This window comes from Chelonoidis abingdonii, chromosome 2 (genome assembly GCF_003597395.2).
Source record: "Chelonoidis abingdonii isolate Lonesome George chromosome 2, CheloAbing_2.0, whole genome shotgun sequence".
In the NCBI taxonomy this organism is placed as follows: Eukaryota; Metazoa; Chordata; order Testudines; family Testudinidae; genus Chelonoidis; species Chelonoidis abingdonii.
This window is the reverse complement of record NC_133770.1, coordinates 202,834,875-202,856,594: the sequence shown is the minus strand read 5'-3', so window position 1 is coordinate 202,856,594 and position 21,720 is coordinate 202,834,875. Positions and strand designations below refer to the sequence as shown.

General features: G+C 40.4%; 1 protein-coding gene across 1 annotated transcript; it reads right to left on the bottom strand.

Moving 5' to 3' along the window:
- Positions 1-242: 242 nt before the first annotated feature.
- Positions 243-12,771, bottom strand: DSEL (dermatan sulfate epimerase like). Its single transcript, XM_032787278.2, has 2 exons — positions 12,686-12,771; positions 243-11,870 (listed from the first exon to the last, which is right to left on the bottom strand). Exon 2 carries the CDS (start codon positions 10,915-10,917, stop codon positions 7,267-7,269), a length of 3,651 nt encoding a protein of 1,216 aa, XP_032643169.1. The 5' UTR covers positions 10,918-11,870; positions 12,686-12,771; the 3' UTR covers positions 243-7,266.
- Between the last annotated feature and the right edge of the window lie 8,949 nt (positions 12,772-21,720).

Below are 21,720 nucleotides of genomic sequence, written 5' to 3'. Positions count from 1 at the left end.
GGCTGTTAGCCAAGATGGTCGGGGACACAACCTTTGTTACTGGTCTCCCTAAATCTCAGACTGCCAGAATCTGGGACTGGATGACAGGGGATAGATTACTTGATAAATTGCCCTGATCTGTTCATTCTCTCCAAACCACCTAGGTTTGTCGATTGCCAGAAGACAGAATACTGGACTAGAAGGACCATTTGGTCTAACCCAGAATGGCCATTCTTATGTTCTAATTGGGTGGTGTCCTTTCTTTTGTGGTCTATAAATGTATCAGATAATCTTAACCTGTAGCTTTGATTCAGGCTAAAAAGTGATTCATGTATTAAACCCTACAAAACATTACTCTTTGTTTTCTGCAATGTATCATACACCAAGAATAATAAACTTGTATGATATACAGAGGCTTTTGGTTTCAGTAATTTCAGGTCTTTTGGAAATATTAAGAAATAGATATACAATATTTCCCTGCGATCTAAATATTTCTTTAAATATTAAAGAGAAAAATACAACTCTAGATAACTTTTAAAGCCAGAATGTACTGTCACAGATTGTCCCCAAAGCACTTATTCGTTACTTAAGGGAGACAATGTTGTCTAGTGGATAGAGTGATGGACTGGGACTTAGGAGACCTGAGGTCTATTACCAGCACAGCCACTAGCCTTCTGGGTGACCTTTGGCAAGTCACTTCATTTCCTGAGCCTCAGCTTTCCCTCTCTGTAGGATAAGAAAGCTTACCATTTTTGTGTAGCACTTTGAAATCTACTGACAAAATACATTATATAAGAGCTTGGTATCATCATTAGTGCCATAATTTTGCATGGCCCTTTCCAGAGAGAAAACACTTTATGAAATGTTGGCCTCATTGAGTTTAATAAGCCAGGATTTCAACTCTCAGTCCCTGCTCCAAACACTTTACAATATAAGGCCTTGATCCTCCACTTATGAATATCTGCAATTTTACACCTGTAAGTGGAATGAGGATGAATTCAGTGAGAACGTGTCTAGGCCTACAGAGACTCTGATTCTGGAAAGCATCCTCATCAATCATGTACTTAAACATGTTTAAATGGTGTTCCAAACTGGGGCCAAAAAAGCTCGGGAGAAAGGGAAGACCAGGGCTATGATGATAAGATAATGTGCTTGTTTTGGTTAGTTATGTATGCTTCTTGGTGAAGGTATTTTTATGTGTATTTTTAAAAACTAATTTCAGTGAGTTCTTTCTTAAAAAATTAATGTCACAAATTCAAATTACAAAAATACTTTAAGTTTATTTCCAAATAAAACAACAAACAGGTCACACAGGTGCTCTCTACTTGTTTGCCAAATATATATGAACTGTACTTTAACCCTTGATCATGAATTGCCTAGGGCAAATGTTTTGAGTACAGATATTGCAGAATTTCAAAAGATTACACCTGGTCATATTAACCAATAAAATCACAGTAACAAGACCATAGTATTAGAAATAACCCATAGCCCCCTAAGGATCCAGCTCTCTTTTGGATGTCATTTGTCACATCATCTCAAGGTAATAGTGAAATATTAAAATTTTCTGTTTAAAATGAAAATTCAGTCTGATTCATGAATGAAGCCATGCAAATAAGTTATCATTACAATAGCTGAAATCTTATGTCGGCATCAATGTCATTTTGACAAAAGCTTTCACTTTTCCTTTTTATTTTTTTGGGCTGTTTGTGCATGAGTGAAAGTAAAAGATTGTTTACAATGAGTAAAAACATATTTCTGTGGAAAATTCTTTATCTATATGGAAGCTGAAAACATTTATACATGGAAATATTGAAATTTTACCCAGGTTAAATTTTCAAAAATTCATTATTTGCTGGAAAAGTGGCATTTTAAGGACTGACGTTGGTTTGGATGAGCATTTGAATGTTAGTACTAGTGAAAGGTGCCAGAATGATACCAGAGTACTGAAGTCCTGTATCCATGATCTGCCAGTGGAAAAATGTTGAGGCTATTAATAAGGATGCCAGTTGTGATGGTGGTTTTCGTAATGTGATCATGTACTGCCAATAACAATACTGAGTTCACCAACTCATTTAACTACATAAGAACTGCCATACTGGGTCAGACCAAAGATCCATCTAGCCCAGCATTCTGTCTTCTGATATTGGCCAATGCTAGCTGCCCAGAGGGACTGAACAGAACAGATAATCAAGTAATCCATCCTTGTTGCCCATTCCCAGCTTCTGGCAAACAGAGGCTAGGGACACCATCCCTGCTCATCCTGGCTAATAGCCATTGATCGACCTATCCTCCATGAATTTATCTAGTTCTTTTTTGAACTCTGCTATAGTCTTGGCCTTGAACTCTGATACAGTCTGTGTAAATCCCACTCACCTTCCTCATCCATGTACTTCCACTGAAGTCAGTGGTACTACTTGTACGGGTGAGTCAACAGGATTTGGTCAATATGGTAATAACCTTAGGTCTGTAATGACCTAGAGCTAGACTCAAACCATTGACATACCAAAGAAAGGTTCCTATCCATTACCAATCCCCTGGATTATTTAGTCCTGCTTCCCCTAATACATCTTTCTATTTATCTCCTAAATGAAACATACACACAGGTCTCAGATATGGGTTTGCAATGGGCATTCTCCTAAGTAGCGTACATATTTTTCCAGCTCTCTGCTTGCCCTGCCTGTTAACTTAGATTTTTATACATTGAGAGTTCTAGTCTAGAATTTCAGTACAAAGGCATTCAACATTCACTTGATTGGAGAACCTCTTGATATGTCTACACTGCAGCTGGGAGAATGCCTCCCAGCCAAGATAAACAAATACATGCTAACTTGGCTCAAGCTAGCATGCTAAAAATAACAGCATGGATGTAACAGTAAGGGTGGCAGCTTGGGCTAGTCACCTGAGCTCGGATCCAGGAGGTCAGCCAGGCTCGGACATAGGTGGCTAGTTCATGGCGCAATGTTCATATTCCTCTATTTTCAGCACACTAACTCAAGGTAAGCTAGTGTCTTTTCCTGTCTGGGTTGGGAAGCATACTCCTTGCAACAGCACAGACATACCCTCTGACAACTACTTATTGTGGTAGTGAAGTCACGTAATTAACTCAGAAATCATTTAAAATTTATCAGCTGATCTATTTTAAATTAAAAGTAGCTGGAGAGTTGCCATTCCATTAGATTTCAGGCCTCCCACGTTTATTTTACTTATAACTAGTTGTTAATTAAAAGATAATTTTCAAAGTATTGATTTCTTCAACCTAAAACAATAGATTGATGTACCTTATTATTTTTCCATCTTCTCATCTGTCCCGGGCGCAACAGAATGATTAAAAGATAGGGCAGTTGTCAAAGCCTGGAAGCCTAATTTTAGAATACTTGATCAAACAGTGGGCCGAGGTCTGCTTCCACTGACACCAATGCAACTTGGCTATATTTCAGCGGAGTTACACAGAGGCAACAGAACAGAGGATGAGAGCCAACTGAATGCACATTTGAACGGTAGGGAGAGCTGACAGATTTTTTCTCCCCATTTTTTCCAAATTTAGACAAAAATGGGGGGAGGGGAAGTTTTCAAGTTTTCTCAAAACAATTTTTCATGTTTTTGTCAAAAACAGTATTTTGTTTTCAGTTTAAGGTTTTCTGAATAAAACCTCATTTATCTCATGAAAACAGGTATTTTTGCATGAACATTTCCACTGCGTTGAAAAGTTTTTTCTGTTAAAACACAACTGACAGACTTTTTTCCCCAACCAGCTCTAATTATAGTTGTGCAGTTTCTAAAATGCTACCAAAATCCATAAACTGTTATGCAGGTGACATCACAGAAATTTAGACACATTTGATTACATTTTGATCCTGCACTCTTTTCATTCACAGACCACACAACTTGAAGTCAATGGATACTTTTTTGTATGATTGGACTGCAAAACTGGTGAACCCACTGGACAATGGAGGCATGATACATGAAAAAGCAGGTTTGAATATGATCAGTATGAAGCTCTGGGACACTGCATTTTTAGTAATATTTTAATTGTATACAGCCTAAAAAAATAAAAATTCATATCTTCTGATCTGGGATTTCTGGATCGTTTTGTTAAGTGTTCTATAGAAATTAGGCTCCCACAACACTGCAGAGCCTCACTTGCTCTGATATTCTTTCCTTCTGTGAGATTAATCCAGTCCCGTAAACTACTTCTATACATAGTGCTCTGTGGTTTAGTTGACATATGCTCTTTTCTTCCCAGCAAGTAGAAATGTTCTCTATCATAGGGTTCTGTTAGCAGTTTTGAAGCAAAAGCACCATGTGCTCAGTTTCCTTAGAATATATAACAATATTGTGTTATTTTAAGCTCCCGTAATGCATGCAATTAGAATTTTGAAACTTTAGGACTATGGCTTTCAGTCATTACTTTCTTTAGATTCATTCTTTTTTTTTCTTTTAATTTTTGTGCTTTTGATATAACTCTCTTCCCCAAAGAATCTAATTCTCCCCAGTCATGTACCTAGTAGAGTCAATTACATCTGTACAAAGGGGTATAAAATGTTACCAAACCTGAACAGGAGCACATTATAGTTGGTTTAAATTCAGAAGATGCAAGACTGTGGATAATTAGGTCCTAAATCTTGAGTATGCCAGAATAAATGATAGCAGTGACATGTATTATCAGCCAAAGGGCATGAGATAACCCTATACGCTGAAAGCTGCAGGGATGACCTACTGATCCATGAGTGTTCCCCTTTTCACCTCAGCCCGTCACAAAGAGCTGGTTTAAAATCTATTTGTAGCTTTTCATGCAGCACTATCAAGAAGGGATTTTTATATTCTTTCCTACTTCCCCCCAAAACGCAGTCAATCCTGAGTCTTTGAGCAATCCTAAAAAAGATGACAGAGGAAAGCCTTTCTATTTGTTCTGATTCAAGATCATAAATCCTGAGAAGGAAAGCAAATGCTCTGTCTGTCAAATAAAAGCAATGATGTTGGCAACAAGGCAACAATTTTACATATGACTGATAATAGAGAGAGAGAGAGAAAAAAAAAACTGATTTGAGAGAATGATAGTCGGGATCCAAAATTTCACTTACATGTTAGTGTACATTAACAAACTTTAATATTTCTTTTAACATGACATTCTACCTAGCCAGAGGTTAGACCCAGGAAAGAAGAAGAGAAAAAGCAGCTCCGAGTCCCTATTATAATCAAAGGAAAGTGACAGTCAAGTTATGGTTAGTGAGACTGCAACATAGCAACAGCTTTATCACACCAGAGGCACATTTTGACATAATAACGAATGGCTGAGAAAGAGTCACTTTTATCTAGGTCAGAAGAAGAGATCACAAAAGGATGCAGAGGGTGCAGAAAATCTGTGTGTGTGGGGCGGGAACAGCAGGAAAAAAGGGGAGTACCTCAGCAAGATGTTAATATTAAACATTAGCAAGAGAATTGCAATCTGTAGAGAGAAACTCATTACATCTTGACATTGCCTAATGCTTGTCACCCAAATATATGGTAATTACTCTACTGTTATATTTCAATATAATAGCACAAAACTCCGATTCCAGCTCCTACAAACAAAACTAAGCACATTTCATGACAACTTCATTAGTAATGAGAAAAAAAAACACAGACGGTAAAGAAAGCAGATGTCTCTGACATCATCTATGGTTTGATTTATACATCTGAAGACATTTACAGTATGTATGCATTTCAAAAGAATGTTGAGTATGATAAATTAGGACACTTTCAACATTGTCTTTTTTTTAAAAAAAGAACATTGTGAAAAGAAAAAAATATATATATTACTCAAGGAAAAACACAAGAGCCGCATGACAAAGATATTAGCAAAAGCAAATAGTCACCCCACAAAGGGTGTGTATTTCCAAATCAATGTGACATTTCAGTGCAGATTTAAAGAAACAAGGATCATATTTTAAAATAATCAGATGCTTGAAAGAAATTATTGAGATTAATTGTCATCCAAGCCTGGAGTAGGAGAGAGAAACCTCTTTGAAGTGACTCAACTCAAAGAGCTACCTTGACCAGCCATAAGATGTTGCTGGCAGATCTAGTATACAGACAAGCTAATCATCCCTTGATGAAACATGGGTCTGGAGATTTATCTGGGCTCTTCTAATCGCTACATTCCCACCTGATATTAATATATTACCACTGATGATGATGACATCAAATGCTTGCATTGACAGGAACTCATACACCTTTGCCACTGGAATTAGTGAAAGGTATGCACAATGGTCAGCTAAAAAGAGAAGAGACTTCATAGCATGTTACAACAAACAAAGAAGGATGGAGGAGTCTTACTGAGAAAAGAGGAAGCTCATTCAGATTCTCTTAGCTAAGAGGAGCTGCACAGAACAGCAGCATCAGTGGCGAGGGCATTAGCAGCTTTGAAAATCCAGGGGTAGTTTAGTATGGTGGAGCACCGTCAGAGTTTCACAGGATCCTTTAGAAACCTCTCAGCTAATTTTTAACTGATAGGTTTATGGGGTTTTATGGGTTTTGTGGATTTCTTGCGATGGTTTCCCTCTCCCACCCATCCCCAAAGTTCATTTAGTGCTCAGAGAAGGTGCCAGATTGATGGAACTGGAGACTGAAGTCTTCTCTTTATCTACAGAATAGTTACAGCAAGAACTCATCCTCATAAAACCCTACCAAAGAGCTTCAGTTCTGACCTGCAGGAACTATATCACATGTCATTCAGTTTCTATGACTAGTCAGTCCTTGGCCTGTCTGCTGAGACTCCTAATAAGGAGCCAGATTTACTAGAACACCAACTCAAGTGATGAACAACAGATTTAAACCTCAGTTTTACTCAGTTTATGGCTCCTTTGCCCTATTGGGATAGCAAGTGGTCAGAATATACCTGCAAATCTGATCCCATTACGAAGTGGGCTGAGACCACCAACTCATTTCATATAGGCCACCAAACAGCCATCAGATGGTAACTACTTTGGGCAACTACCCACTCGTGCTGGAGTCAAATTGGTCACCTGGAAGTGCAAGGCTCCATAGTTTATTACCAATTCCTTGACCTATCCATTTCCCAGCTGGTAGATTTGTAAAGGTTCACACAGCTTTATTTGAAAGGAAGCAAAAGTAGTTATAAGTGTTTGTTTTTAAAAATCCTGCTAGAACAAATATCTATTTTTTAAATAAATCCTTCTGCATGTAACAGACTGTACACACATTTTACAAGAATAAACAAACTCTCTAATTCTTCACACACTGAGGAGTTGGGGATCATTAGTGCAAACTACTGCTGACCTGCAGCATTTAAACTGTAAACTTTGGGTATCCTAAGTGGTCCATCAAGGTACAACAGATGTCCTCAATCAGTCTAATTTCTTCAATAGGCATATTTTGTTCCCAGGCATGAATACTAGTTGGTGATATTTCACCTTCATAAGGAAGGTAGAAAAGATTGGTGGAGGTGGCAAACAATATTTGGTTTAAGCTAGCAGGAGACAGAGGAATACCAAGGAAAGCATAAATTGCTTCAGCTGTCTTCTGAGGAGAGCTCACAATATCTTCAAACTTGACCAGCTGATAATTTGTCTGCAGCAGATCCCCATTTACTCGCAGCGCTGCTGCTGTGTTTGCTAGCCACAAATGGGACAGCACAGAAACTGCATTTGACCTAGAATCCAAGAGTTCTTCCCTCAGTGATTCATATTCAAAGGCATAGCGTGAATGTAAACCACATTTTTCTTTCCCGCCTTCCACATTAAACAGCATAGCTAAGTGCTGTGGAACATTTTTCAAGGAGTAAAGACTTGGCTTACTTTTATACAACATTGAGTAGATCCATGCCCGAGGGTCCCTCACTACATACAATGCCCTCATTGAGGGACCCATGATTTCTTGAAAGAAAGGAAGCTTTAATGTCCAGCTCCCACTACTTAAACTAAGCACAGGACGTGCATATGGATAATAGGCAAGGTGTCTCCTCAGTTCCCTAATGTATTCAGCATCTTTGTCTAATTTTCCTCTTGTCCTGCTTCTTTGTTCTGACAAAGACTCTCTCTTTCTGGATCTTCTCTTTTTGTCCTTACTTATGGTAGAATGCTGAGCTAATTTATTTCTGCTGGCTTCACGTAAATGAATATTTTGTAAATGCAGTTTTGTGTCTTGGACTAGGGACTGGAGCCAGCCTCGGAGTAGACGGAGACGGCCACTTTGGATATCAGAAGCCTTCCATTCACATGCATCTACAAATGAGTCAATTTCAAATTCAGTTTCAGGGATATCAAGGTAAGTTGTAGGGATTCTGATGTATATGAAATCACTGCTGTTAAAAAAAAGTTGCTTTAAAATGTCTGCTCCGGAACTGGGAAGTGAGGTAATTACTACATCTGGCAAAACAACAGGGTTTCCTTCTAACTGTTTGGCTGTATTGCCTGTATTTGGGTCTACATTTATGATGTCACTGCTCCATTTTGCACAGATAGGCTGAGTGCAAGTGCTCCATACATCCACCAGCTCAATAAACCACAGTGTGATAACCAGTATTAGTATCCAGCGCAACAATTTGCTGAAGGAAATGTAAAACCGCCACTGAAAAGCCAGTATTATCAAACTAATGCCCAAAACTAATCCTGCTATTATATTCACTTTGAATCCAAATGGGAAAACTGTTCTATTATTTGTTATCTGTTCTCGGACAGCTTCAGTGCCTAGACCAAATTTGATAACTTTGTTTTGATCAGCTACCTTGGCAAAGCCACCAAATCCCAAATAATTGAACCTTGTCCTCAGACTGTGATATTCAGTCACAATAGAGACAATATTTTCAGTGTTGTTGACATTTAGAAAAATTTGAAATCCATATTTGGAATCATCTATGAATCTGCAGTTAGAAACATTAACATACGGTCCATAGAACACATATGCAACTCTTGTAACAGTGGTTTTCATGGGAAAGGTAACATTTATGAACTGAGTCCATCGCTTTTTGAACTCTGCGGCTTGCTCTGCCTCTTGTATCCTGGCAACAGGACTATTCCCATGATGATCAAACCAAAACATCTTATAGTGAGCATCCCACACATCCATCATGGCTCCACTATATTTGTTCATAAACTTATAGGGTATATATTTAAAATCAATGTCAAGATTATGAAAGAAGGCACTGACAGAGCTGAGGGGAGAGTCTTTCTCCTTCTCAATATGGTCTACTACTAGCAATGTCTGAGCATTTAGGAGTAGCAAAGTACGATACACGCTTTTCAGTTTCATTGCAGAAGAGTAGGCAGATGCTGCCTCACCACTCACAAACATCATCTCCTCATGCTGAGAGGCTGTTATAATCTCCCCAGCTGAGTCTCCAGTCTCATCACCAATCCACTTAAGCCACTGGGCACACTCCCCAAGTTGTCCCTCCCAAGGCTGATTACACTGACTTGTAGGAGATGGAGCAAACACCAGTACATTATTCAAGTGGCTGAATTTGGGTCCATATAGGGCCTCAGATACAAACACCTGTCCATTGGGGGCAAAAGTAAAGGAGTTCTGATCTGGATGTTCATGTCCTGGATTGAAACTCCTCCATCCATCAATCCAGGAATATGGCTGAACGTGAACTATGTCATAGACTGCACGGCCACCAAGCTTTCCGGATTTAAAAGACACAAAGGTGTTGGTCTGAGTATTTGGCAACCCAGCCCCATAAGTAACAACCCCCCAGTTAGGAAACACATACATCTTAGCAGTGCCATAGTCAGGGGGAGGTTGAGGAGTTAGCTCTGCAGCATACCAGATGTATTCAGTGTGAAGTGTGCTCCACCTCTGTGCAGTGGATGGCACCATTGGGCCATCCTTGGGCCTGTGCTTTCTAATCTGTTGTGCCAGCCAATTGCCAGCTCCATTCTTCATTACAAACTTATCCAGGAAAACCAGCTGGCTTTCAGGGCCATAAAACCAGTTATAATTAGAATCTGCTATGCCCACAGTCCTCTGATAGCCTGGTAACAGTGTGGCATAATAAAACCAAAAGTGCATTTTCAGCCAATTGTTTTCTAGGTTATTAATACCAAAATGGCGCTGGGCCAGGAAAACATATTGGGTTACTGACTTAGCTGTGTAACTGCCGTAAGCTACTCCTTCGTCCAAAGAGCCATCTACAATGTGATTGAGCAGAAACATGGTTTTTTCCATCACATCAACAACGGCATGTTTCCAAACATTTGTCTGAGATTTTTTGTCCACCCCAGTAACCAGGGCACCTGTGAGCAGTGCTAGCATATTAGTGGCTTGGTGGTTATGGAGAAGTTGCTTTCCCCATGAGCGGACTTTTGAATATTCGTACATTTCCTCACTCACAACCCAAATCTTCTTTAGATATTTTTGTCTTCTGATGTTATCCAGTGAGCCATATAAGAAGTCAAAAGCAGTGGCAAAACCTGTTAAGGAGTGGCCAAGTGGCACTTCATCTCCTGGAGCATTCTCAACCAGCCAGTCTTTGTAGCCAGCCATTCTGTCCATGTATTCTAAAACAAAATCAAAGGCAGCTTTATCTTCTGGGCATAGCAAACAATAAAAAGCTAAGGGAGGCAGATTGTTACCATAAATCTCATTCCACTTTGCAGCAAAATCAGCATGCTTGGGTGGAGGTAGGTAGTATGATGGGTTGGACAGCATAACTGTCACTGCACCTCTGATAGCTCTGAACAGATGTAAATGGCTTGTACGAGACTTTTGCCTCAGTGCTTGGATATCTTCAGCATCAAAATATAAGCTTGGATGAAGAATAGCTTTTTTCAGCTTCTGGTTGGCACTGAAATCTTGCAGTTTCTGTTTTTCATATTGATGCACATTTTCTGTGAAAGTCACCCAGTCAGAGTAATTGCTTACAGATTCTTCAAAAGTGGAGAGAGCAAACATCACTAACGCTAGAAATAAAATATGTAGTGTAAACATAAGAGCCATGATCCATTAGGCAGCTCCTTCCCTTCAAGCATACATCTTTACAAAACACAGTGTTAAGATGTAAATGTTGATTCAGCTAATATAACAGTGTACACTTAAGGCATTTTTGCATAATAACAAAAGAATAAGATAGACTCGCTGCTCAGCTTAGCTGAAGTACAGTACTGAAAACAAAAAAAGGATTTCTGAAAAGTTGAACCACAGGTGCCTTGTCTGTACTTTGTACAGCTACAACAGTAAAGCATAACACATAAAACTAAAAGGAAGGTAAAGTCTCTACATTTTCCATGTGAAACAGTCTGATTAAATAAGTCAAGGGACTAAAAAACGTAGTATCTTTTTTGCTGAAAAGCACTGGAAAAAGACCCCAAAACTTGAATTTAAAATAACTGAACTCACACAAAAATCCTTTCCCGTCACATTGTGATAAAATGCCATTCCTAGAGTAGGAAAAAATTGCACTGATGATGAAATCATTACATTTATTCAGAACAGTGTTTTGTTTTTGCCGAAGTAGAAATGCTCAGTACTTTCTACAATAGACTCAGATGTTAAATTTACTCCCCCTAGCCTTCCTGTTCTCCTGTTTGTATAAAAAAAAATTCTTCTTCATAGGCTTGAGAATGTGAAAGTGGAGGAGGAAAACAATAACATTTCTCCATTAGCCTCTCTCTCTGGAAAAAAAAAATATTTCTAATTCCTGTTCATGTCTATTTGTGGAAGGTTTGTTTGGATGCATACGCATAAAACACACAATATGCTCTCACGTCATCTTCTACTATCTTCATTTCATCTTCAACTAGTGAAATCCAACCTATGTCCCAATGGTTCTGATGATTCTATTCTTCCCATCACGAAGTAAAAGTAAAACACTTGAAAGGAGTACAAAGCCAGTGTTTTTCAACCAAAAGTGCTATTTCAGTTTTCCGTTGGCTTTGCATATTCGATCCTTTCTGTGGAAACACAAAAGTCCTCTGATGTAGTACAGATCTCAAAATACATTCTACAAATATTTAAAATGCATCAGAAAGAATTTGCAGGTTCTCATCTACAGTAAATATTAAGGCTAGAAAGAAACAGTAAAAGAACAACCTTGTCAAAGTCTGCTCACTAAATTAGCTTCAGAATCAAAGTAGAATTAACTCATGACCTGAGCTTCTATTTTATTTTATTTTATTTTTACTTTTTCCAAGTTGTCTGAAACTGCAAGGCCTGAGAAATTATTTTATCTTTTTACATTAGCAGAGTTCATGTGAACTAATGCAACTGTAATACTCCGTTAGAAATAAAGAACAGGCTTATTTTCCAAACAACAGTTCCAGTATGTGTCTGTGTATTCTTCTAATCATTTAAAAAAAGTTAAGATATTAACATTTTCCCAAGTTTCTCAACCCTTTATTTCTACAGAACCTAAATCATACAAGCACACATATGGGATGCCCTGCTTCTCAGGGTGAAGCCTATTTTTCCTAGGGCTCTTCTCCTTAAGGGAACATATATCAAAAGTTTGATATTACTCCATGTGCACTATACTCGTTACCAGTATGGCCACACAGTGTATATTTGACTGAAGCCATCAGAGGGAGCTATGAACCAATTCGTGCACAGCAGATTTTCTCCCTTTGCCTATGTTGGCTTTGGACAACTTAACAAGTTTCGGTTGCAAACTGCATCAGACCTCTCACGCTACTTCTGTGACAAAATTCTCCCCATCGCTCCTATTTTTTGCACTTACGCGTGTTTTAAAAATATAAGGCCATCAGCTTACCTTAGCAGGCTCTCTTGCCAGCGTCCCACTCCATGCGGACAGAGCAGCAGAGCTTGTGGCAGAGGAGCTGAGGAAAGTGTTGAAAACAGCAGGCTGCACTGTACTTCTCTCGGGCGCCCTCGCCTCTTCTCCTTTCGGTTTGCACTGAGAGCTCAACTTCAGACAGGATCAACTGAAGTTCAGCTATTTGTCAGAAAGCTCTGCCGCGCAGCAGGGCCAGGGGGCCCGCGCCCTTCATCAACGCGTGGACTGACTTCTGTTTGTTGTTAATACTTCTCATTACAAGTGCAGGCAGATCTCTTTCTCGCTCTCTCTCCAATAGTGTTCAAACTGCTCCCCAGAAAGATCAAGCGGGCCGGGGCGGAGGGGAGGGGGCAGACAGTGCTACAAAATAATTGCGGAGGGCGACGATCCGGGAGGGAGACAACACAACACGACTCCCCAGAAGAGTTAGCTACGCCTGCGGGAGGCTGGGATGCCCTTTTGGCTGGGGGAGCAGCTCTAGCTGCCGCTGCGGGCGAGCCGGTGGCTGTCCCCAGAGCGGAGCCTCCTCTTCTGCCTCGCAAGCCGATGCCACCGCCACCTCTGCGCCTCGCCGTGCAGCCCAGCAGCTGGGGCTGGGAGTCGACAGGCAGCTGCGGAGAGGAGTGAGAAGGAGGCAGCGCGGCGGCGGGAGCATTGCCAAGGCGGGCGGAGCTAAGCCGGCTAACAACCCGGGCTGCCCTTGCTTTGCTTCTGCTCCAGCTCGCCCGGCGGCCCGAATGGGCATGTGCGAAGGGTGCGTGCGGAGCTCCTGCCTGTGCCTTGCCCCGAGAGCCCCAGGCCTGCGGGAGGTAGGGGCGTGGGGAAGGAGGGAGAGGGATGCTGCGGGGGATAAGGAGATGAGTGTGTGGAGGGGCAGATTGTGGGTGGAGGGAAGGGCGAATAGGCGGGCAGCGTATCTGGAGGAGGGAGGGAGGGATGGGGGTGGACACGGGGGTTCTTAAGAGCAATCAGATGGTCAGGTTAGTAGAGATAAACAGCTCTTACCGCCTGCTTGAAAGGAGCCTGTTTGAGACATTCAGCCTCCTCCTCACCTGCCATAAGATCATAATATTCAGTATAGATGCATATCTCCTTGAGTCAATGGCAAAACTCTCACTGTCTGCAATGAAGCTAGGATTTAACTCTGTGACCTAGGGACCTCTTGGTGCCAAGCTGGCAGAGGGCACAGGAGGTACAAGTTTTACATGGACACACTGGGTCAGATACATACATAATAATTCTCTGACTGGTAATATGTAAGGTCTCTATTGAGAGCCAGTAGCCCACTGGTCATCAAAACCATTGTGAGAGGCATGCACGGATAATATTTAAGGCAGTGGTCCGCAACATGGTGCCCATGGGTGCCATGGCACCCGCTGGGGCATCTGTGCACACCCGCATACTGTTCGGTGGATGCTCGTCCGCCGAAATGCCGCCAAGAAACAGCGTCATCTAGAGGCATCGCTACTGAAATGCTGCTGATTTTCAGCGGCATTTCGGCGGTGACTACCATTGACATTGTCGCTTCTCGGCAGCATTTTGGTGGATGCTCATCCACCAGCAATGGTCCTTGGTGGCTCATCATCTGGCACCTGCCAGATGAAAAAGGTTGGGGACCACTGATTTAAGGAGTTATATATCTATATCAGTGGTTCTCAACCAGGGGTACATGTACCCCTCAGGGTACACAGAGGTCTTCCAAGCAATACATCAACTCATCTAGATATTTTTCTAGTTTTACAACAGGCTACATAAAAAGCACTAGAGAGGTCAGTACAAACTAAAATTTCATGCAAAGACTTGTTTATACTGCTGTACATACTATACACTGAAATGTAAGTACACTATTTATATTCCAATGTATTTATTTTTTATAATTATATGGTAAAAATGAGAAAGTAAGCAATCTTTCAATAATAGTGCACTGTGACACTTTTTTATGTCTGATTTTGTAAGCAAGTAATTTTCAAGTGAGGTATAACTTGGGAGTATGCAAGACAAATCAGACTCCTAAAAAGGCATACAGCCGTCTGGAAAGGTTGAGAGCCACTGATCTATACTGATAATTAGGATTTTATGGCAGGTAACCAAGAGGTGACATGTCTCAGACAGGTTCCTTTCAAGCAGGAGGAAACAGACATTTATCTCTCTGTCTTGTCATGTGGTGCGTTGGACATTGTATGTCTCATACTGGATGCCTGTTTGCATACTGAGCCAAATGCAAATGGTGAGATTGTAAAATCTTCGTGAGAGGAAATGTACAGGAAGATACAAACAGGAGGAAAGGATCCTGTTTACAAGTAAAGACAATGTACCGTTGGAATATATCTGGGACTCAAGAGGTACCCATTGTCTTTTTCGCCAAGGAGTCAAGCTGAACAATATACTTGTCTCATGAACAGCAGATCACAGCCAAGTCTGGCTGCAAAATGCTGGAAGAACTTTGGGAGAGCATTGCTCTGTAAAGCATGAAAGTACCAAGTGTAGGCTCTAGAAAATGTGTTATGACTTTATTTGATATGTAAACATTTGTTTCAGTATTTCTACTTGGTATTATTTGAATTTCTACTCTGTTAAATAAACTCATATTTGTTTTCACTATGAACATATCTAAGTGCCGTGTGTTGAGCAAATCGATGTTTGAGGTGAAACAGCAAGCGGGGGTGTACTGTTTCTTTGAAAGCGACGTATCAGTGAATGCTGTGAGTGTCTTCTGGAACAGGCTAGACACTCCAGGGAGAGGCTCAGAGAGCTCACGGCTTGGTGCTAAACCTGTAGAGAGAGAGCTGGGCCTGCAAGGCCTAGAGGGGAATATTTATGTTGTGCGTGGCTGGTGGAGTCAGGGAACTGACACACGGTAGGCACAAACAAGGTTTCCTCATGGTCAGGTGGTACTGAGGTGCCTCACAGCCCTGGATACTGTCAGGAAGTGTCACACATTCACAGACTCAAACTTCTCCTACAAGCCCAGAGCAGCTGTGTGCCTGCCCTAAAATAAAGAACAGTGCAATAATTAACAATGAGGATCACTGCACTGACTTTATACTTCAGACTCAAAAAGCCAAGGAGATGATGGGGAATACCATACCTCTTTAATCCATTGTCTTTATCTTGTTTTCACCTCAGGCAGATCAGGTTCTATTAGTTCAGGTTAGTAGTATGATTTGTATTACTGTAGCACAGTGTTTCCCAAACTTAGGACGCTGCTTGTTTAGGAAAAGCCCCTGGCAGGCTCAGCCGGTTTGTTTACCTGCCCCATCCGCAGGTTTGGCCGATCAAGGCTCCCACTGGCCGTGGTTCGCTGCTCCAGGCCAATGAGAGCTGCTGGAAGCAGCAGCCAGTACGTCCCTTGGCCCACGCCGCTTCCAGCAGCTCCAATTGGCCTGTAGCAGTGATCGGCCAGACCTGCAGAAGCAGCAGGTAAACAAACTGGTCCGGCCCGCCAGGGGCTTTCCCTAAAAAAGTGGCATCCCAAGTTTGGGAAACACTGCTATAGCGCATAAGAGTCATACGCCAGGACTTTATTGTGCTAAGTGCTACACAAACGGAACAATAGGGTGATCCTTGCCATAAAGAGTTTACAATCTAAGTATAAGACAAGAGATAACAGTTGGAGACAGACAGGCAGAGGACTACAATGAAACTATAGAACAAATCTACTCTTTAGGTTTATCAGAGAATATGCACCAATATAGGGACACCAGGATTATCAGCAAGTGCATATTCAGGAAACAGAATTTACCTGCTGCTGCAAAAGTCACAAGTTTCTACCCCTTGTAATACCTACTTAGCAATAGTAGAGCTTATGTTTTCCAGCAAGTCAATAGAGGGCAATGTAATTACAAACTGATATATTAGAGCATGTCATTTCAATACAGGACGGTAAACAAACTAGTATGTTACATACAATCTACATACAAAAATGTAGTTCTCCACAATACACTACTCTTTTATAAATAACCTATTTTCCGATTTTTTTTAATCTGTGTTACTCATCAGTGATTTGGCCCTCTCACAATTTGGTGCATTATGAAACAAAGATAATTTGTTGTTTAATTAGAAATAAAGAATGCAGTAATGTATGTGCTTGTGTTTTAATTCTTAATTTAAAAAGGTTAACATTTTCTTATCTTACCTTTTATGCCAGCGTTGTATAAATAGTGCAGGCATGAATTATGCATTAACAATAATGCTAAGCATAAGACAATGAGTTCACTTTTAATTTGATATCCTAATTTTAAATGGAACTAACTCATTATGCAGAAAAAGTGGGTTTTTTTTCCCCACAACCATAAAGGTCTAGAAGTTTTGTTACCATTAAAATAAAAGCTTACATGTTGCAGAAATTAAGGGGGTGCTAGAGAAGTACCTGTATACCACTAAGTACTGGAGTAGTCTAACCCCTCTTTGTAACATTTTCTACAGTGAAGACCTATTTCTATGATGCACTGGAATGGCTCCTGGTCAGCGTTAACTCTATGGTCTTGTTCTTGAGTGCCTTACTGAAGTGGAAAATGCCTGCCCCTCTACCCATTCATGGTCACTCATAAAAATAAGCCAATGGATACTATTCTGTGCCCAGCTGGTTCCCAGTAAACTACTGTGGACCATTGGTAATAATGGAAATATAATCAGGTCCCTGATTTGGTCTGCAGTTTGGATTCTTGGTTAGGACATTAGGGTCCATGTTTCTAACTGCCTGGTATAATAAAAAGCTGTTCCTTTGATTTTAAGTGTTCAACAGAGAGAAAAGAGAAGGAGCGAGATCTTTTGAAATGTTACTAATCACTGTATTTATATGCTGTACCCCAGAGGAAAAAAGTGTTTTAATCAAATTGATCATGAGTCACTTGAACATGAGTCATGACCTGTCCCACGCATAGCCTATTTCCTCCTTCATTTTTCCTTTTTTCCCCCATGATATTTTAGTTAATACAGTTTTATGCTTGAATATTTCTTAAGAAATGGTTTTTAAAACGAAGCACTTAATTGCATAACCATCTAATCTTGAGAAGATTATATGAATGTATAATGCTACTTGGCCTGCATTCTGGAGAAAACGTTAAATGAAGTAAACTATTGTAGGGCTTCTGATTTTTGGTTTTAACCAATGTGCACTGAAAAAAGTTTCAGAATTCACAAAAGAAAAGTACCCACTCAACACTGGAAATTGTTACTTGTATGTAAGGGCTTGTCTACGTGAAACAGTATTTTGCACTATGGGGGTGTGATTTCTATAGTGCACTACTGCAGTGGTTTTCAAAGCCAGTCTGCTGCTTGTTCAGAGAAAGCCCCTAGCGGACCGGGCCAGTTTGTTTATCTGCTGCATCCTCAGGTTCGGCTGATCGCAGCTCCCACTGGCCGCGGTTTGCCGCTCCAGGCCAATGGGGGCTGCAGGAAGTGGCGTGGGCCAAGGGATGTGCTGGCTGGGATGTTGAACTATGCAACATGAGGTACATTCAGAAGTATGATCACTGAAAAGAAGTTGTGAATGCCCAACATGGTCACCAAGGGCTCAACTTTTCCATTGAAACATAGCTCTTCCATGAGCAGTAAGGCTTTGTACCACCCTCGCGATGTGCTATCTATGTAGCTTAGGATTTTGCACTGGCAACCATTGTCCTAGTAGTGAAGTCTGAATTCCTCAAGCAACATGCTCCTCATGCACAGCGGCAACATGCCTAAAGGCACATGACATTTCATGTGGTTACACTCTATGTGCAGTATTCCCACCACTTTTGAGATGCCATGAATCCAGAGGAAGAGAGCAGCCCCTTTTGTCCCCTGATTACGGGGTGGCAGTTGTGGCTGGCCAAACATACAAGGGAGGTTTGTTGCACTCTCTCACCAGCTGCACTCACGTAAGCTACAGTCAAACCTCAAATTAGGTAAGATATAATGACCTAAGTAAACATCTGAGGCTTAGTCTAATCTTTCAATGGAAAGATTATTATTATTGAGAATCTAACCGGATTCTTTGAGGACTCATGAGCAATGTTGAGTGAGGAACCTCCATAAAACTGTGGCCACTTGGTGGAAAGTTCTATTGAAGAGGAAGAACTTGAAAATAAAGAGGGAGAGCTATTCTGAAACATCATCGCAATAAAGTCTTGGCATCAGGTTACTTTTAGATTAATAGTTTTCAGTTTACACTGATGGGGACGAGCAGATCCAACAGACTGGTTGTGACTCAAATTTCAGAGGAGTCAGATTAAAATAATCAGCAGTACTAGTCCTGGTAATAAACAAATTCTTTGGTTAAAATGAGTTTAAAAATTGTTCTGTCGTTCTGTTGCTGTTAGTGGTATGGGGTCAGTAAAAGTCAAGGTCATTTTCAGAACCAGTAATTGTTAACAATCTTCCTATCTAAGACCTATTTATAGAAGAATGCTGGGAAACTGTCAATGAAGTATGTTATACTGTGGCATTTTTAAGTATTCTTCATGACTTGATACAGGCTAAAAAAAAGCTGCTTTATGGCTGCCAGCAGGAAAGATACGTGTTTTACAAAATGAGAAAATGAGGTTTGACTGAAACAGAAGATTGTCCGTGACATCATTTTAGTGTATTAATATAAGAAATAATGGGTCATCATTAGAGATGTGCTCGGGTGTACGGCCCAGCACTGATACCAAAATCAGCCATCTGAAAGATCTTGAATATGCTAGTGGTGTGATTTTGCTTGAGAACAGGCCAAATGCTAACAGATGGAAGTGAAGAGGGAGGATAAAGAATCAGCTGACCTGCAACAAAATGTTTGCCAGTGTCAAAAAATAACTAAAATATGTTAGTAAATGATGAAAGTGTTGACAATGATGACTTCATGTATGCTACATTAATATAGAAGATAAGCAAAGCAGTCAGAGAGATTTGGTGTTTGTATAAGAGGAACAGAAGAATCACATATGAGAGGAACAAAAGATTCACACTATTAACCAAGAAAGGTGTTAGTTTTTTGGTTTTTGTTTTTTTTTGGTGAATCAGTTATCAGGGTTGCTGATAAATACTAGAGAGGGCTAGACTTCTTTAAAAAGGAAAAATGTGCAGAGTATAAAAGACTGATATGTGAGATGTATTTTTTAGGGTAAAGTGCCAACACAATGGCCAAGGAAAAGTGTAATTACTGTGGAGTATGTAGAACAGAGCAGAACATCTGATGATGCTGTTTTGAATATTTTTCTAATTACCAATCAAAGACCAAATAGAAAACAACTAATTTTATTACTACTAGATTAATTTAACTGAGCTTACCTGAAACTACACAAGCAAGCTGGAGAAGATGAATTCTATTTTTTGTTTCATTTCCCAAAGACTCCCCCCAACAAAGCTTGCAGAAGGGTATCGAATTACAAATGTTACATCAAAAGAACAGACTTGCCATATACTAAAGGCCTGAGTGTTAGCTGTGTGGAAGCAGTGTATGATTTAAAATCTTTCTTGACTGTCATATATACTACACATGAGGGGGAAGAAACTGCTCATATCTACTTCATTTAACATGTTATCAAACACAGCAGATGTCATAAGTGAAGGCAGTTTATCATCATTGAAGATGCTGCTGTGCAATACTGAAGGAGATTTTCAGCAGGTTAATATATCATAGTGTGAAGTTCATTGTGTGGCAAAGGGTGAGCACAGAAGTCTATCCTAGCAGAAATATCAAATTCTCACTGTACAGACTCACCACTAAATGGAGAAGAAAAACAAATACTAAAAATATTTCGACCAAGTATTTTTAGAAAAGGGTGAATATCCTACCTTCCCTATTATGACTGTTTTATCTGTTTATTGACTGATTCTTGCATGCTGCTGTGTGAAGAGTAACAGGCAGAGGGTTTAATCATAGCAAAAAAAAAAATGGGGTGGAAGAAAAAAAAAGAAATGCAGCAAGCACACCACCTCTTCCTTGTATCAGTGCCTCCCTAGCCTTTGAATGTAATGAAACTGATTCTAACAGAGAAAATCATGATAAACACATGAGGTATCAGTCTCTGAAATAGACTATGAATTCATGGTGGGGCTTGTCATAAACAGATAGCTAAGGGTTAATGTCTCTTTCACCTGTAAAGGGTTAACAAACAGGGAACTAAACACCTGACCAGAGGACCAATCAGGAGACAAGATACTTTCAACCCTGTGTGGAGGGAAGTTTTGGGTGTGGGTCCTTTGTTCTGTGTGTGTGTCTTTTCTCGGGGGTATGAGAGGGACCAGACATTACTACAGGCTCTCTAAAGTTCTGTTCAAATAGTAAGTAGAACAGGCAATTTAGGCTTTTTAATTGTTTGTTTTACTCTATTTGCACATGTGGATCTGGCTGGTTAACTTTTATATGTGTAGTTGCTGGGAATATTTTGATTTGTATTGGTACTGGAGGAAGGGTTTCTTCCTTTGTCTGTAAACTATAGGACCCTGTAATATTTACATCTTGAAGTTACAGAGATAATTCTTTACTTTTTCCTTTCTTTTATTAAAAGATTTCTTTTAGAGAACCTGATTGATCTTTCCTTGTTTCCCTTGTTTTATCCCAGGAGAGTGGGTGTAAACACCAGGACTGGTGGGGGAGGAGGGAAGGGGGAGAGAGAGGCTAATTTCTCTCTGTGCCAGGAATACTGTCTCTCTCAGGGAAAGTCTGGGGGGGGGGGGGGGAATGGTTTATTTCTCCTTGTTTTAAGAATCCAAGGGATTTGGGTTCTTGGGGTCCCCAGGGAAGGTTGGGGAGGTCAGAGTGCCCCAAAACACTATATTTTTGGGTGGTGGCAGGCTATCAGATCTAAGCTGGTAATTAAGCTTAGAGGTTTCATGCAGGTACCCACATTTTGGACGCTAAGATTCAGATTTGCCAAATATACCTTATGACAGGGCTACACATACATTTTCAAATATATGCTAGTTTGGTCCTGAGAGAATCTCAACACCTATAGTCCCAGACCCTTACTTTTTATAAAAAGCACTTGGGATAAGACAAGCTAAGTGGTTTATCAATTCAAAGAATTACATTCTGCAAGCTATAG

Coding starts and splice junctions, on each gene's coding strand:
- DSEL (XM_032787278.2), bottom strand. CDS start 10,917: ATGGCTCTTATGTTTACACTACATATTTTATTTCTAGCGTTAGTGATG.